The sequence below is a fragment of the Pantherophis guttatus genome, chromosome 1, assembly GCF_059756535.1.
Source record: "Pantherophis guttatus breed Tessera chromosome 1, ASM5975653v1, whole genome shotgun sequence".
Classification (NCBI taxonomy): Eukaryota; Metazoa; Chordata; class Lepidosauria; order Squamata; family Colubridae; genus Pantherophis; species Pantherophis guttatus.
In genome coordinates, this window is record NC_142063.1 from 286483784 (window position 1) to 286500814 (window position 17031).

General features: G+C 40.5%; 1 protein-coding gene across 1 annotated transcript in view; it reads right to left on the minus strand.

Annotated features, from left to right (window-relative positions):
• Positions 1-12221, minus strand: part of NFKBIE (NFKB inhibitor epsilon) — a 30524-nt gene extending 18303 nt beyond the window's left edge. Inside the window, exon 1 of the mRNA XM_034428067.3 lies at positions 11625-12221. Within this exon, the coding sequence (XP_034283958.2) occupies positions 11625-12013 (389 nt within the window). The 5' untranslated portion in view covers positions 12014-12221. The remainder of the gene's footprint in view (positions 1-11624) is intronic.
• Between the last annotated feature and the right edge of the window lie 4810 nt (positions 12222-17031).

The window sequence follows — 17031 nt, forward strand, 5'->3', positions numbered from 1 at the left end:
GTGTCTAAGCGGGAAGCCCCTGATCAAACATGTCATGAGGCAAGGAAGGGTGGGAGTGAAGCTTCAGCTGCTGTTTACTTGACCTTGCCCTGGATATTACACTGTGAAGTGGGAAGAAAGCGGAACTATTGTACACCTGCTAGGCTAGGGAATAACCCAGTTGCCGAGCCAAAGTTGAAGCTGTAATTCCGCCCTCCCAAATTGGCTGAGTGAGATGAGAGAACAGGAGAGGAGCCCAGTTCTACTATTAGCTCCTCTTTGCTATGCAAAGCTGTTCGTATAATTTTCTCATCGCTTTTCATTTCCTTAGTCTAGTGGTATGGAATCCATGTTGATGGAATCCAAGAACAACATCTAAATGAAACAGGCAAAGTAGGACGGCATCCATCGTAGTTTCAATAAATTGCCAGAGGCTTTCTGTAGATCAGATACAATGTTATCACTCAGAGATCAAAAAGCTGGCAAAGATAGAAGCCTCCAAATTTATGAAAGGTGACTGGAATTCAATTGAGGCTGGATTCCAAGCCCCATATATTCCTCTGTACCCTTCCTTTCTAAGACAATCGACCAACAAGCATCTCACTAATATTCAGATTACAAAATAGCAGAGGTGCCTTTAGCATTGATATTCAGACAGTAGCTCAGCAATTCTTTGTACAGCATGGTATATTTCACAACTGAATAGTCTGCAAGAAATGTCAACTTCTTCGTAATAGCACTGGGATTAGAGGAAGGCAGCCTTAAGGCAAAAGGGATCAACTGTGCAGAACTGCCTATTGTCTGGGCTACACAACACAGGGCTTAAAATATTGAGAGCAATAATTCAAACACATCTGGAGATTGGTATATTAGAGATTACTAGAGTAATATGTGCAGAATTGGGAGAGATTAATCAGGAGCGTTCACTTATTCTGTTAAAAACTTACAAAATAATATTATAGTAAGTCAGGTATTATTGATTCTGACTGGCAAATGGTTTCTAGGACCTCAGACACAGCTTTTTCTATTACCTACTATTTCACCCTAACTAGAATGATTGAGCATTAAATTCAGATTGTTTTGGATGCAAGATAAATGTTCTACTGGCTCACTTCTGAATTGGTTGAATTCTGTTGGCTTAATAATATATGTGAGATTAGAAGTACATACAAGCCTTCCCGACATATATGCCCGTAATTCAGAGGTGGGTTTCAGCAGGTTATGACCAGTTCTGGAGAACCGGTAGCAGAAATTTTGAGTAGTTCGGAGAACCAGTAAATACCACCTCTGACTGGCCCCGCCCCCATCTATTCTCTGCCTCCCGAGTCCCTGCTGATCGGGAGAAAATGGGGATTTTGCAGTAACCTTCCCCTGGACTGGGGAGGGAATGGAGATTTTACAGTATCCTTCCCCTGGAGTGGGGTGGGAATGGAGATTTTACAGTATCCTTCCCCTGCCACGCCCACCAGGCCATGCCATGCCCACCAAGCCACACCCACAGAACCGGTAATAAAAATTTTTGAAACCCACCACTGTCCTGGTTGTTTTAGCCTTAAATTCTCATTGGCCTCAGCCAGTTTGGCCAATTGTCAAGGATGATGGAAGATGTAGGACAAACAATCTGGAGGGATTCATGTTGGAAATCATATTCTTGCATCATCAGAAACTTTAAAAAATACAAGAAACCACACTACTAAAAGCAGAATATACTATGTGATTCTCCCCAAAGTGGACAATGCTAACATTTGAGCTGTTAACAATAAGAGTAAGAAAACAAAAGGAAGGAAATATTGAATTTGTTGTTTCAACAATCATCTCTCTCTCTCTCAAAAAAAAAAAAAAAAAAAAAAGGCAGAAGGGGAATTCCATGCTTCCTTTGTGTTAATTTTTAAGGTCATCATTCTGACCTCTTCTGCAAAGGAATGCTATTTTTCAGTAGTAACATTTGCAATATTTTTAGTATTTATAAAATCTTATATCCTAATCAACAGGCTGCTCCCTGCTATTTAGGTTTTGCAGCATTCCTAGAGTTTTACACACCTTTCTAAGTAAATAAATAACTAGAGAGTCTCATACTAACAAGATGTATAGCATTTTAGAATACAGGCATCTGAAGGTGAATACATCAGAAAATTACTTTTACCTTAGGTCAACAGTACATTTGATGAACGTATTTATGTTCTTCAAATGTCAAAACTATTTCAACCAATTTCTGTTCATTATATCCAATATCCTTCTCATATTCTGGAAACTTACATTAAATTTAGCAAAGAACACATTGGTGTGAAGTTCTAGTGAGGCTAAACACAGAAATAAATATTTATGAAAAGTGCCTGCATCTTTGTTGGGTAATGTGAAAAGAAGGAACTTGAGATAAAAGGTTTAGGAACAGTATCATATTTGATTTATTGTTGTTGTTTTCAGGAGTATCCTACTTTTTCATATTTGTTTATTTATTTATTAAATTTACATGGCACCTGTCTCACTATACAGAGTAACCCTGGGTGGCTTATATCACTATATATTACCATACTACACATTACATTCTGGGAAACTGCTATACATGCAATCAGACTACTGAATATTGTCAACAATGAACATCTCTCTAGCCTTATGGGGAATAGTGAGAATTTAGTAAGTTTTCTCGCTGAGTCACTGCCAATTGTATAACAAGTAAAGAGATGAAGTGGTATATGCAGCAGGCCTATAAAAGTAGCAGATGGTGGTAATGGTTGTTCTACCAGCCTTGTAAATAGCAGGAGAGTGTAAAATGAGTCTGTTTGTTTGTGTTTTGCTTAAGAGTCAATGTTAACTCTTGGTGATAAGTCCCTAAAAGTTTTCTTGGCAACATTTCAGAAGTGATTTGCCATTGCTTTCCTCCTAGGGCTGAGGGAGAGGTGCTGGCCCAAGATTACCCACCTCACTTTGTGTCTAAGTTTCCTGGTTTCTAGCTCAGTGCCTTAACCACTACACCAAACTAATTCTCATGACTACATAGTTAAGTATACTAAAACATAATGTAAACTAAAAGCATTTACACACTCTTCATGCAAGGATCACTGAAGAATTTTAAAGGCTGTTGTATAGTCTAATCAATATAACCCAATTTAACATACTATGCAAGTAAATCTAATGTAGCTTAGACCACTGAGCTTTTAACATAAAAATATAAATCTGGCACTGAAAAGATTGCCTAGTCAAATCATATTTCTATGGGAAGGATGTTCTATCTATCATGTGAGAGGCCCAAAAAGGAATCTTCCCGCCTTGGTCAATAGCAATACTTTGTAGATGGAAATCTGTGCTAGTCTATGGTGGCCAAAAACACAGGAGGAACCTGATAGCACCTTTTCCAACTATGGTAATATGGTTTATTAAAAAATATAACTTTTGCTGCATTTGATGAAGTGAGCTGCAGCTCATAAAAGCTTTTCCCTTTTAGTAAATGTTTTTAATCCAAAAGGCTGCTATCAGGCTCCTTTTGGCAATTCATGGAGATAATCATCACCAGATGTTCTTAAGAGTTGAGCACGTATTAAATTTATATGCCCAGCCATCTCGCCAAAAGTGAATCTAGGTGGGCATGAAGACTCCAGCGCTTACAGATAATGATGCCATAAACCACCTAGGCTTTAGAAACGAGCACCAGCTCCAGTTCCATGAATTGGGGTGGGGAGCAAACATGCAACCACTGAAGCTCTCAGTTAGAATGTAATGATTCCAACTGGCTGTCCAGTTAAAATCCTGACAGCCACCCTCTGGAGTAGCACCAGTTTCCAGACTGATCTGCAAGGGTAGACTATAAAGGGATTGGATGCTAAAAATATGTCTCAAGAGCTATATGCATCTTCCAGGTTGCAGGTGACTATTCCCTACAGTAATCCACTCAAGAGGTCACTAAGCTTTGGAATAGTCCAGCCAGACTGTCCTTTGGCAGCTATGATTGTAATCAGCCCACCTGATAGAACACACAATAAGCCACAGTTATTACTTGGAGCTCAAGGCTGATCAGGGAGTCCCTTGCTCTTTCAAGCAGGGGTGCTATTCAGCAGGTTCTGACAGATTCTGGAGAACCGGTAATGGAAATTTTGAGTAGTTTGGAGAACCGGCAAATACCACCTCTGGCTGGCCCCAGAGTGGGGTGGGAATGAAGATTTTGCAATATCCTTCCCCCAGGAGTGGGGAGGGAATGGGGATTTTGCAGTATCCTTCCCCTGCCATGCCCACCAAGCCACACCCACAAAGCCACGCCGAGCGCACCAAGCCATGCCCACAGAACCGGTAGTAAAAAAAATTGAATTCCACCACTGCTTTCAAGGATAAACTAACTATAATGCATATCCCAAAGATGCTTTTCAAAAGGCAACTGGACTTTCCTAACTTTTTTCTTGAAAAACAAAGCATTTGAAAGACAAAGGTCTTTTGAAGACAACAAAGTCCACATTATAGACAGAGAGGACCACTATTTTAAAAGAGGGATAAAAGAGACCATCCATGAACAGTCCTCCCTCAACAGAGTGGGAAGGATATGACACCACCCATCTCCTGTCTACAACACAGCCCTTTCAGCAGTATCAAGAAGGTTCTAAACCAGTGGTGGGTTGCCCCCAGTTCAGACCGGTTCTATAGAACTGGTAGTAAAACTGGTGGGAGGCTCCGCCCACTGACCCTGATGTCATCAGAAGTGATCTGTGCATGCGATCCCATTGCGAACCAGTAGTAAAGGTAAGTGGAACCCACCCCTGTTCCACACCCATTTGCACTCAGATTCAGGTGACCCTGACGATATAGTTAAAACCCCCAAGTGGCCTCAGCAACTCTCAGAGAGCTAACCACCAACTGACATTCAAAGTGCTAATGACCAGATGACTGCAAAGAATATAAATGCTTCCATTCCCCATCATTCAGTCAGAACTTTTTGAATGAGAAGCGAAACATTTTCAAGAAAAAACTAAGGAAGCCCAGTTGTCTTTTGCAAAGCACCTGACCTGGATGGTTGAGAATCTCCATAGACATATATAATATGCATGTCTTGTTGCATTTGTTTAATTAATGTTTATGATCCTAATCATACCCAAATCTAGGCACTTGCATAGCCTAACTATCATGATACATAACAATAGAGCTAAATATCATCTGCTGATATCTCACTGCAAATTTTTAGTTTTGTATAATATTATCCACTATGCTAGTATTATATGTTGGAAACCGGTGATTACATATAATACTATAGGGTTATGAAGAATAAAATGAATTTAATGGACTCTTATAAGCTACTAGCCACATTATATTTTCTTTTTTCTTGAAACCAATCTTTCAAATAGAAACAAATTATTATGTCGCCATGCCACCCCACATTTATCAATATAATATAACACAGAGCAATGTTACATTCCCATCTTCCTCCAGGTAAGGATCATTCATCAACCAGGATCTTTGAAAATCCAAGCTAGATTGAAATGGAATTAGAAAATGTGCAACAGGCAAAAGCTACCACAGATGGGGGAGAGGGAATGTGTCTGTCAATCCAGCCATCTCTAGCTCCAGGCAAACTTCTTCTTCTGGACCATACCAATCTGGTCAGGAAGATGTATAAATGACCCCACCAAAAAGGTGCCAGGCTTTGAACTACCAAGTTAGCAATGGACAACCCTGAATAGGATTTGCATCTCACATGGCACCTACCGGGACTCTCTGTATAAATGGGGCAGAGTGTCCTCTCCTCAGAGTGACTGTGGCATCCCGCATCAAACTGTAACTGGTTGTAAGATGAGGGCATATACTGCTCCAGTATCTGGGTTTTTTAAAAAAATATATAAACAATGTTGCACTTCAATGGTTGGATGGCCTAGACATTGGTATTTGAACATAGATCTTTTTATATTTTATCGGGTTCTACTAATCTAATTGAAATGTTAATTCATATTGCTAGTCCATGTATGATATGCCATATGCTAAATCAATCAATCGATCAATTAATCAATTAATCAATGGGTCTGGTCATTCCAGAGCCAGCAGTCCAACAATTTTAATTCATTATAGTTGTTGATTGATAAGGATCACCACATGTAACCTGCCTCAGCATACTCATCCTGTCTTCCCCCTTTTTCTTCCCCATCTCAACCCAATTTAAATCCTACATTAGTGTAGCCACTCTGTGCATCTGACGAAGTAACCTGTAACTCATGAAACTTTATTTCATTTAATAACATTTGTTAGTTAGAAAAGTAACACTAGATTTCTGATTTTTTTTTGCCCCACAGACTAATCTCCTCCAACACAGATTTTCTCCAACCAGTTATAATGTTTACAGTACTATGAAATTTTGCTCAGTTTTCTGCACAGTCAAGAAAACATATTGTATACATGACTTGAGAATTTCTAAAGGATTTTACATGAATCCTTCATGCACTGAAAATATAGTGAGGTTAGAGTTTTCCTCTTACCACCCACACATTTATTAGCCATGTGAAGAGACTACATATGACATGTACCAAAATATGCATGTAAATACTAGCATATTAGCATTCTTCATAGAACAGCGCATTCTCATTGACAGTAATGTGAAGAATTCCTTGAGTCAAACATGCAGTGGGGTGGGGTGGGGGGACAGCTACCCAAAATTATCCCCTCTTCACATTCATGGTCAGAATTTGAGTATGAATGGTACAATCTTCCCCACGTAACTTTCAGTCATGTTTCGAAACCTCCAGGTATCACCTGGTGCTCATACATCACGGTTTCTATCTGCTTGCTCAGCTAAGTCCAGATGACAACTTCAACTACTGTAAGAAGATTGCTAATTTTTTCCCCAGAAGTAACATGCTTAGTTTACGTTAGAAAAACGAAGGGATTCACTGAAGGTAGTCAGGATTATTTCAGTCACAAACATATCATGGAAATAAGTATTTAACCGGAATATGTGCTTACCATAAAGGCTAAGTAAAACCGTGCACATCTCTCCCAACCATATGTTCCACTTGGTGCACAGAAGTCAAATCAGCCTTAAGTACTGTTATGTATAGGAAGTACCACATGAAAACTGAAAAAAAGCCCCTGAAGGGAGATTTAAATAAACTCTGTCACCTTCCCATTTTCTACTCCACCTTCATTCTAGAGCAGCAGTCATGTGATTTCCTACCAGTCAGCAGAGCATAGGACAAAAACCCCACGCTATAGTGTTAGGCTTCCCTGACACCTCCTCCTCCCACTAGAGTTCAGGCCATATTCAAAATAGCTACAACAGTTTCCACGCAGCTTCTCAAATTACTACTTAGTTGGGGGAATCCCATGTTTTGTTAAGTGGGGGCTGCATGGACTAATCCTCTCTCTGAAGCAAAGCAAAGAGCCGCACTAAGATGGCTCTCTGGGTCTCTCTTTAGGAAGAGGAGAGTATCCAATTCAGGAGTGAAATCCAGCAGGTTCTGACAGGTTCTGGAGAACCGGTAGCGGAAATTTTGAGCAGTTCGGAGAACTGGCAAATACCACCTCTGGCTAGCCCCAGAATAGGCTAGGAATGGAGATTTTGCAATATCCTTTCCCCAGGAGTGCGGAGGGAATGGGGATTGTGCAGTATCCTTCCCCTGGAGTGGGGTGGGAATGGAGATTTTGCAGTATCCTTCCCCTGCCACACCCACCAAGTCACACCACGCCCACCAAGCCACACCCACAGAACTGGTAGTAAAAAAAATTGGATTTCACCACTGATCCAATTCCATTGTTAGCCTCAGGCATTGGGACAACTGTCCATGGTTTTCTTCTCCTTCCTGGAGTTGATCGAAGACTTTAAATTTCTGAGGGAGAAAAGCAAGTGGTCTTCCATATCTTTGGTCAACAAGCACTGGATATCCAGTTGGAAGACAAACTCACACGCACTGAATCCTGGCATTGTAATTACAATTAAAATTATAATCGGTTGTCTCCTCTCAAGGTTTGAATCATAGTTGCACATCTTGTCGTTGAAGGTTACCTGGTAACTCTCATTGTTTTTCCACAATTTCACCAATTTGTAATAGTCTGCAAAAATGCTGTCCGTGCAAATATCTGCATGGCATTCTTTCTTTCCATATTTTCCCCAATGTTTTCAGTTGCTGCTCCCTTACTTGTTTTAGTGTGTTAAGACAAGAACATGGCCATCTCTACTATTAGCTGTAAATAGAAGATGGCTGCTGGCAAACTGGTTTACTGGCCTTGGGGTGGTGTTGCCCAAACAGCTTGCAAGATAACCTCTAGATTCTATGCTCAGAATAATTTGTGATCAGCCACATTTCATACTTCTAACATACCTTAAATTAAAATTCTGTGGTTTTAATAGGAAAGGGTAAGTCTATGGGAGAAAGCCACTTACTACAAACTAAACAGGATGGTTCCTGAAAAGGCAATCTTTGACTATGCAAATAGTCCTTGACTTGCGACCACAACTGAGCCCAGAATTTATGTTGCTAAGTGAGAAATTTGTTAAATGAGTTTCATCCCATTTTACAACTTTTCTTGCCGCATTTGTTAAGTGAATCATTGCAGTTGTTAAATTAGTAACACGATTGTTAAGTGGCTTCCCCATTGATTCTGCATGTCAGAGGGTAGCAAAAGGGGATCACATGACACTGCAACCGTCATAAATAGGGATCTGTTGTCAATCGTCTGAATTTTGATAATGTGACCATGGGGATGCTGCAAAGGTTGTAAGTGTGAAAAATGGACATAAGTCATTTTTTTCAGTGCCGTTAAAACAGTCAATGTTCAAACGGTCACTAAATGAATTGTTATAAGTCGAGGGCTACTCACTTGCCTCCTTGCCTTGCCATTGCAGTTCCTCCCTTTTCCACAGGAACTATTTAATAACCTTTAAACCTTTTGAAAGGGCAATGGAATACATACTAAAATAAACTAAGTGTAAACCTATACTAAATAGTTTGTTTCCATCTGCCATTCATACATAAAGATCATCATCTGACATTTACACATGTGTGAGAATCAGATTGATTCACATATGTATACAAAAATAATATTATTTAAAGTAAAGGTATCGCAACTTATGACTTGTGGACTTCAGCTCCCACAATTCCCCAGCCAGCTGTGCTATGTAGCTGACCTGTTCCAGAGACATCAGCTGCAAACACTAGTCTTCAAGAACCAGCTTCATTATGGAACTATTAAAAAGAAAACAGGAACTAGAGATCTGAAGCCACAAACTCCTGTTCTTTCATCATTAGAACTGTCATGAGGAAGTGATAATTGTCCATTGCTGTGAAATAGTGAATAAAAAGAATCTTAGCTTTGCTAGGCCGGATGCCCAAAGACCCACCGAACTAGCAGCTACTCTTTTCAATGGAACAGAGAGAAATAAGACACACACTCCCATACTTCTTTAACACACATACACATTTTTTAAAGTTTAAAGAAGAAAGGAGTAATGAAATCTCTTACATTGGGCTGGGAAGAGAGAAGCCCAGCCTGCCCCCATCCCGCCCCCAAACTCTGACCCTGCAACCCACAACTTTAGGTAACTCGCATTTTGCAGAGCAGGATATCTTTTATAATGAGAATATCTTTTATATTTGCTCCTGGAGGTCAGCTGTCCCAGTTCCTTAAACTAGGAAAGACCACAGGAAGGAAAAGTGCAAATTCCCCCCAAGTTTCCCCATCATGAGCAAATATCTGATCAGGCTAGAAGCCTTCATCCCCATCGTTTCCGTTTCTTCCATTAGCTTTCTCCCAACCTGATCTCCCTCTGAGGTGCTGACTAACAGACTTCTTGTAACCAGCCAGCTCAGCCACAATCAAAAACTCTGCATAGCTAGAGAAAAGCACTGCAGAAGGTTAGCACAACTAGGAAAACTAGAGATGCCCAAAGCAATAAGCAAAGTTAGTTCTGAATTTCAGGACACAGACTGCCACTGAGAAAGTCTAAAGCAGAGGGAGGCACCCTAGGAAGAATTTCAGGCAGAAAGAAGATGAGGACAAGAGCCTGAAGCTCTTATGATACATGATCTTTGCCTGCACCCTGTTCCCATTGATTTTACTCCTGGAAGGAATTTGCTTGCTTTTTTTTTTGGTCCCCTTCCTGGTAGAGAAAATAAAGCAAGAAGGAACCGTGGAAGCAACAGCAGCTGCTTTTTCTTCCCACAACGCTTTTCTCCACTCATGATTTGTGATTCACTCAGCTCCCCCTCCCTCCCATTTATCACATTAGCAATGCTGGGGAAGGAAGAGGAAACTAAGCAGGCAAGGGAAAGGAGAAGAGACTTGGGGCAGAAGCAAGTAAGAAAGTATTACAATCTTTCCCATGTGGTACCCTCCGGATGTGTGGGATTATACATCATGCCAGACCCAGTTATCATGCTCTTTCTTCATTCAGATCGTCTCTGAAATGTTTGTTTCTCTTTTCTATTTAGCTGCATGTAGTTTATTTATTAGTTCAATGTATTGTTACTGTGCAAATGCTTTTGGATAGGAAGTGACATAAAAAAGGTATTTAATAATATACCATTCTTCACCACATTATTTGTTCTGTTTATGGAAACCAAAAATGAAGCCCGTGTTGCATTTTCCATGTGCTAAGGAACAAAACCCCCTATCTTCTAGGCATGCAAGACGAGCAATACATGTAACAGGCCCATTCAGGGGGAGGGGAAAAAAGATTAATCAAATCTGCAGGATAACAACAGAGAAGAAAAGGGGATCTAATTATCAAATCCCAGGTCTTAGCCCACAAAGAAGGGTATAAAAATATCAGCGGATTAATGGCAATGATCATTAAAGTGAATATATTTCCTTCTTTACAGTAAGAGAATGGAACTGGAGCAAATGTCAGAAGAACCTGCAATCACAGCCCCAACTCACTATTGCTAGGAGCCCATCCATCTCTCCAAAGGATGCCTAGCTAGGAGAGAGTTTTGGATCAGATCACCCTGTGTAGAGTTCCTCAGCAACTTTCCCACTTCAAGCTATACAGACAGGTTGACAACATATAGGCAAGCTCCTATCAGAAGCACAAGCCAGCACTGGCTCAAGAAATTTAGTAAATACATGGCAAGTTGTGAGAGGAGGAACAGGGTTTCATAATTTTTTCTCTTCCTATCATCTGTTCCAAACCTCAGCTTCATTGTGTGTGTGTGTGTGTGTGTGTGTGTGTGTGGTTTCAATACAGTTATGCATATATTGACTAGGCTTCTTACTGTATGATGAGAACTGACAAAATATGTATTTTGATATACAGGGTGAAAAACCATAACTTATTCTTTTTTACCCCCAGGCAGACACAATAGTTCTTAATAAATAGTTCTATGTAACTATTGGGTCACCTTAAAAAAAACAGATGAGTCCACCCAACTCATAATGTATTGAAACCCTGCCTGTGTCTTTCCTGTATTCTCCATCTTGCAGATAAACACGTGCATGGGTGATTGCAGGCAGGGTCCCTGTTTGTATGGCCAACTCACAAATGTAGTGCGGGAAGCAACCTTTCCCCCCCCCTTTTCCCATTAAACTGCAAACGGTTTCCCCTCCCTTAAACTTCCAGGTTCCAGGAATAAGGTTCGTTAACGCCAAATAAGCAGACGCGGATGCAAGAATCGCGCAGCAAACGCGAAACACACATCGTCCGGCTGTCAACCGCACATAGGGACGCCTCGGGAGTCACTCACGTGTCTCCGTCCTCGGATAGGAAAGCAAGGATCTCCAGCAGCTGCTGCCTGAGCCTCTCCTCCTCCTCCTCCTCCTCCTCTTCCTTCTCAGGCTTAGGCTCCCCTTGCAGCCCAGTTAAGGACTCCACAATAGAGGAAGAGCCGTAACTCGAATCAAGTCTTTCGTCTGCCGGTTCCTCTTTGCCTTGACTGGGAGATCCAGGGATTTTATCCAGCGGGATCCTTCCGGCAGCCGGGGATCGGGGCTCCGCTTCCCCAGGCTGGCCATGCAGGGAACGGATAAAATCGATACCCGAGTCGCACTGTCCTTCTTCCAGGTACGCGCCGCCGCCGCCGCCGCCTTCCAGCAGCATCTCTTTCTTCTCCCCGTAGCTCCGAATCTCCGACATGGTCCCCAGCGCAGGAAGCCGGCGAGGAGACTCTCCCCCAGGAAAGACGCGGGGCGCACTGGCGTTTAGAAGACCGGCACACGCAAAGTCCGAAAACGAGGACAAAGTGAAAACCCCGGAAAGCTCATGCCGAGAACATAGCAAACCAAAAGCCCGTGCAAAAGAAACGGCAAGCAGAACTGCCTGCTCCGCCCGGGCTCCTCCCAGCCGCGATAAAATCCGCCTCTTCTCCACCCACCTCCGCCACCCCCACGGGAAGGCGCCACCTGGCGGCGCGAGTGAAAACGACTTCCTCCTCCGCAGGCCTTGGGACACCCCACTGTTTGCCCTATGAAGTCGTCGTCCGCCCTGAAGTCACACTTCTCTTTAGGAAGACGCCAACACGGAACTCTTCCAAAGAGCAATTGTGCGTTGAGACGACGTCATCGAGGTGGAATGTATTGATTTTGAGGTCGGGTGTGGATTTATTTCATTTTTCCCTCCCCGATTTAATAATGGACTGTGGGCGTTTTATCGTTTTTATTTATGGTGGATGTCTTAACGTGGGAACAGCCCGAAGTCTTGACTGAATTACAGACTCAGAATAAGTTTATTCTCACTTTGAATGTACACTAATCGGCATACATTAAAATGAAATTTTGTTGCATACACAGCTCTCTCCCAATTTGTCTTTTCAGGAGGCAGCTCTGACAGGATTACCAGCTGTCTGCAAGGAATATAAATCCTTCCATTCCCCACTATCCTCTCAGAGCTGAAGAAGCTTCTTGGATGAGAAGCGAAACGTCTTCAAAAGAAAGAACAAGAAAGTCCAGTTGCCTCCTGAAAAAGCACCTTTGGGACAACCATGACCTGGATGACTGAGAATCTCTACAGACACAGCTCTATGCATACAGCTCTAACTAAATGGAATGAATAAATGTGGGGCAGTTTTTAGATTCTGAACTTAATAAATCTGTATGATCCTCAGCGGATCTGTCCTCAGCGACAATAGAATTGCAAACAGCAGACAATTCCTATTTAGAGGAAAAGAAGGATTTTGCCGGCCCTGCCACCTGCGTTCCAGAGCATGCAGAGAACCTGAGTTCTTGTGATCTTTATACAAATGTGCACGTGCAAATGCATGCATTCAGGAATCATTTCTCTTTCAGCTCGCTTCATGTGTTCAATGCTGTATGCAAATACAAGTAGTGTCCAACTTAACAACAGTTCATTCAGTGACCTTTGGAAGTTACAATGGCCCTGAAAAAAGTAACCCAAGGTCATTTTTCACACTTAACGATGGTTGCAGCACCCCCCTGGTCATGTGATCAAAATTCAGGTGCTTGGCAACTGACTCGTATTTATGATGATTGCAGTGTCTCGGAGTCAGGTGATCATCCTTTGCAACCTTCTGACAAGCAAAGTCAGCAAATGGGGGAAGCCAGATTCACTCAACAACTGTATTATTAATTTAACAACTGCAGTGATTCACTTAATCAGGAAGGAAAGGTTGTAAAATGGGGCAAAACTCACTTAACTGTCTCACTTTGCAACAAAATTTTTGGCCTCAAGGACTACCTTATTTGTACAAAAACCAGAATAAAGCTAAAGTCACAACAACAGATTTGCAGGCAAAAATTTATCAAAACACTTTTTTTAAACTGCTCATTCTATACACTTTGTGCACATATATGAATTTGACCAAGTGAATTGTTTGATTACATATGTAATTGTTGTAAAGTTTTATGTATTGCATTTTAGCCATAGCAAGATTAACATCACTGTAAATGAATTCCAGGAGTAGGTGCCTTGGATATGTTCTCATATATACTCTTCTGTAGGATCTAATTTATACAAGTCTAGAGATCTGTAACTTGCATGACCATTTAGAAACATTCTTTACCTTTCTTTTCATATTTTAAAAGACAGCCCAGAAACTCATACAGCCAGGAACAATATAGACAAAAAATGTGCAACAAGAATTTTTGCACTGCCTTAGGACCTACAGGAAATTCACGATTGCTCCAGGACTTATCAGCAGCCAGCTCTAGCAAAATAAATTAAACTAAACAACTATATTTTAACTTCATGAGTGTAGAATGAACCTGGTCCACATACTATTTTCACTGTTACATAAATCCAGGAAATTGTGTGAACTGAGTAAGCATGATTCAGTGAACTATGAGGAAGGCTGACATCACTGTCTGCTTGATCAAAGTCATCACAATATTATCAACTAAAGCAAGAAAAATTACATACCACCAAAGCAATAATGTGAATTACAAAGCTAGTACAAACAAATTGCTTGACCCTGTTTAACAGATTGGCATCTTAAAATATGCTTTTAAAGTATAAAATGGCTTCAGTTTTTATTTATTTTTATTTATTTATTTTTATATGCTGCCCTTCTCCGGAGACTCAGGGTGGCTTACAATGCGTTAAGCAATAGCCTTCATACTTTTGTATATTTTATACAAAGTCAGCTTATTGCCCCCACAAACCGGGTCCTCATTTTACCCACCTTAGAAAGGATGGAAGGCTGAGTTGACCTTGATCTTGTTGCTATAGTTGTGCTGAACTGCAAAACAAAACAACAACAGTACAACTTTTTTCTTGGAGTCTCCACTGTGTTATAATTGAAGTTATAAAATTGATCTGTAGGAAGAAGATTGAATCTGAGTGGCAGAGAGGTCAGAAGTTCTTGGATTTAATTCCTGGTATCTTGAAAGTAGACACAGACTTGAATACTTAAACAATTTCTTTCAATCAAACATTGCCAATAGAATCTAGGGTTTGGGTTTGTTTAACCACAAGATATTCATGATCCCATGAACTCTGTGGAGAACTTTGATACAATTTGATATCCATGCCAAGACTCAGTCCCTCTGAGAGTGAGATGAGCTGTATTTAAATATGATAAATAAATAAGATCCACTTGATTGATACAGCTCTAGTTTACAATGTCTCCTTGTAAAACTTTATGCAGTTAGACCCAGCATTGCTTCTCCATCCACCTCAGCTAAACCAAGTGAAGTCAGACACATACTGGACTAGGGCTTGGCTGGAGTGAGTAATACATTTGATGAAGGCCAGTATAATGAGACTGGTTTCTTGAGAAGACTGTAAGTAGTTTCTGCATCCAGAAAGTCAGAAGACAGTTTGTTTGGGGTAGGGTTCCATTGTCAGGAAGAAGCAATCATCAACAGTCTTTGCAGGGAGGGGACTCACATAATTAGCTTTTTCACTGGAGGCACAAATAGTCACAGTGGCCAAGAGTGACAACTTGTAGCTCCAGCTGATTCTTCTGCTATATTTTTCTTTGGCTAATTTACCTTAGTGATTTCCTATTTGAATTGTTATAATGTTCTCTAAGCCTTGTTTACAAGTTTCCCTTCCTGCAGAGTGCAGCTACTCAGCTGATGAATGACAAACAGAGGCAGAGCCATATTATACCCAATTTATTCCGATTGCTTGTTTCTAATACAAAGTCAAATAAATGACATTGAATAATGAAGCCCCATAGGCTTGTATTTACTGCATGTCTGTGTGTACCAATTTAGATTATTGGTACATGTTCTACTTATGGTGCTGTCTATGGGTAGATTCCAGAAAAGTGGGGAAACATAGGTAAGCAGGAGAAGAATATATGATTTTTTTTTAATCGCAAAAGATTTAGGTTCACATATTGCCATATATTATGGTCTACTTAAACATGGCTTTTGAATGTTTTGGAATCACAATTTGTTAAGCCATAGATCATTGTTTTAAACTGCATCAGTTTTTGCTCATATAACATGCTAAGTGGAAGTCAAACAGACCACAATAAATTAGCTAACATAAAATTCATAGATCATTGGTTCTTTCTTGGTTTTTCTCAGGGCTGTTAGTAACCATTAATCTAAGTATACTGTAGACATTTCCCAAATAAGAAGTATGGCTTCAAATAACTTGTTCATTAAAATTTCTTTAATTAGCAGATAAATCAGAAGGAATTCAGGACTAGAATTATTCTCACAGGCTCATTAGTCATGTTAGCCAATTAAAATAAATACTTGAAGGGAATGATGAAATTTGTTAGGCTTGAACTGCATTAAAACTTTTTTATTTATCTGTCCTTATGTGAAAAGCAGAGAATGATTGGATTCTGAGCTAGCAATCATTGAATAGAACAAGAATAATAGAATCACAAGGTTGAAAGAGACTTTAGAAATCATTTATTCTAACTTCTATTTTTTTTATGGTGGCAAGAAGCACCATACAAATATTTTAAAAAGTGCAAAATGAAAAAAAAACCCCACAAGAATGTAGGAAATATGCAGTGGTGCAGTGGTTAGAATGCAGTATTTCAGGCTAATTCTATTGACTGCCATTGCCAGCAGTTCAATTCTTACCTGCTCAAGGTTGACTCAATCTTCCATCCTTCTGAGGTTGGTAAAATGAGGACCCAGATTATTAGGGGCAATATGATGACTCTATAAACCACTTAGAGAGGACTGTAAAGCTCTGTGGAGCAGTATATAAATCTAAGTGCCATTGCTATATGAAAAATAAGAAAATATTATAATACATTTTATCTTTATAATAATCATATTATGATAGCCACACCTGTACATACAGGATTTGTGAACTCCCATTGCCATGTGGTAGCTGTGAGCATAGGATTTTGTGGTAATTTGATCCAGCAGGTTCCCAACAGCAGTGAAAGGCTCTTTAAAGAAACACACATTTCAAACATACAGTATGTAGTCAAACAGTTCAACTCTTACCTTGGCAAATATGCTCCCAGCCAAAGCAAAAAGTCTCAAACTTGGTTGCTTGATTCCTCTTCAAGATCCTCTTTGATGGCTCATGCAATTCTGTTGGCTCCTCTTCCTCTTCAGTAGTCAGCCATGATCCACCCCCAGATGACACACACTGAGGCATGTCTCTTCCTTAATCTTCTACCAGCCATCAAATAAAAAATTCACAAATGAAAACACTTTGGCCAAGCTACCAATGCCATGTGCCCTCCCTTTTTTATTGTTTTGTCACTTGTAATC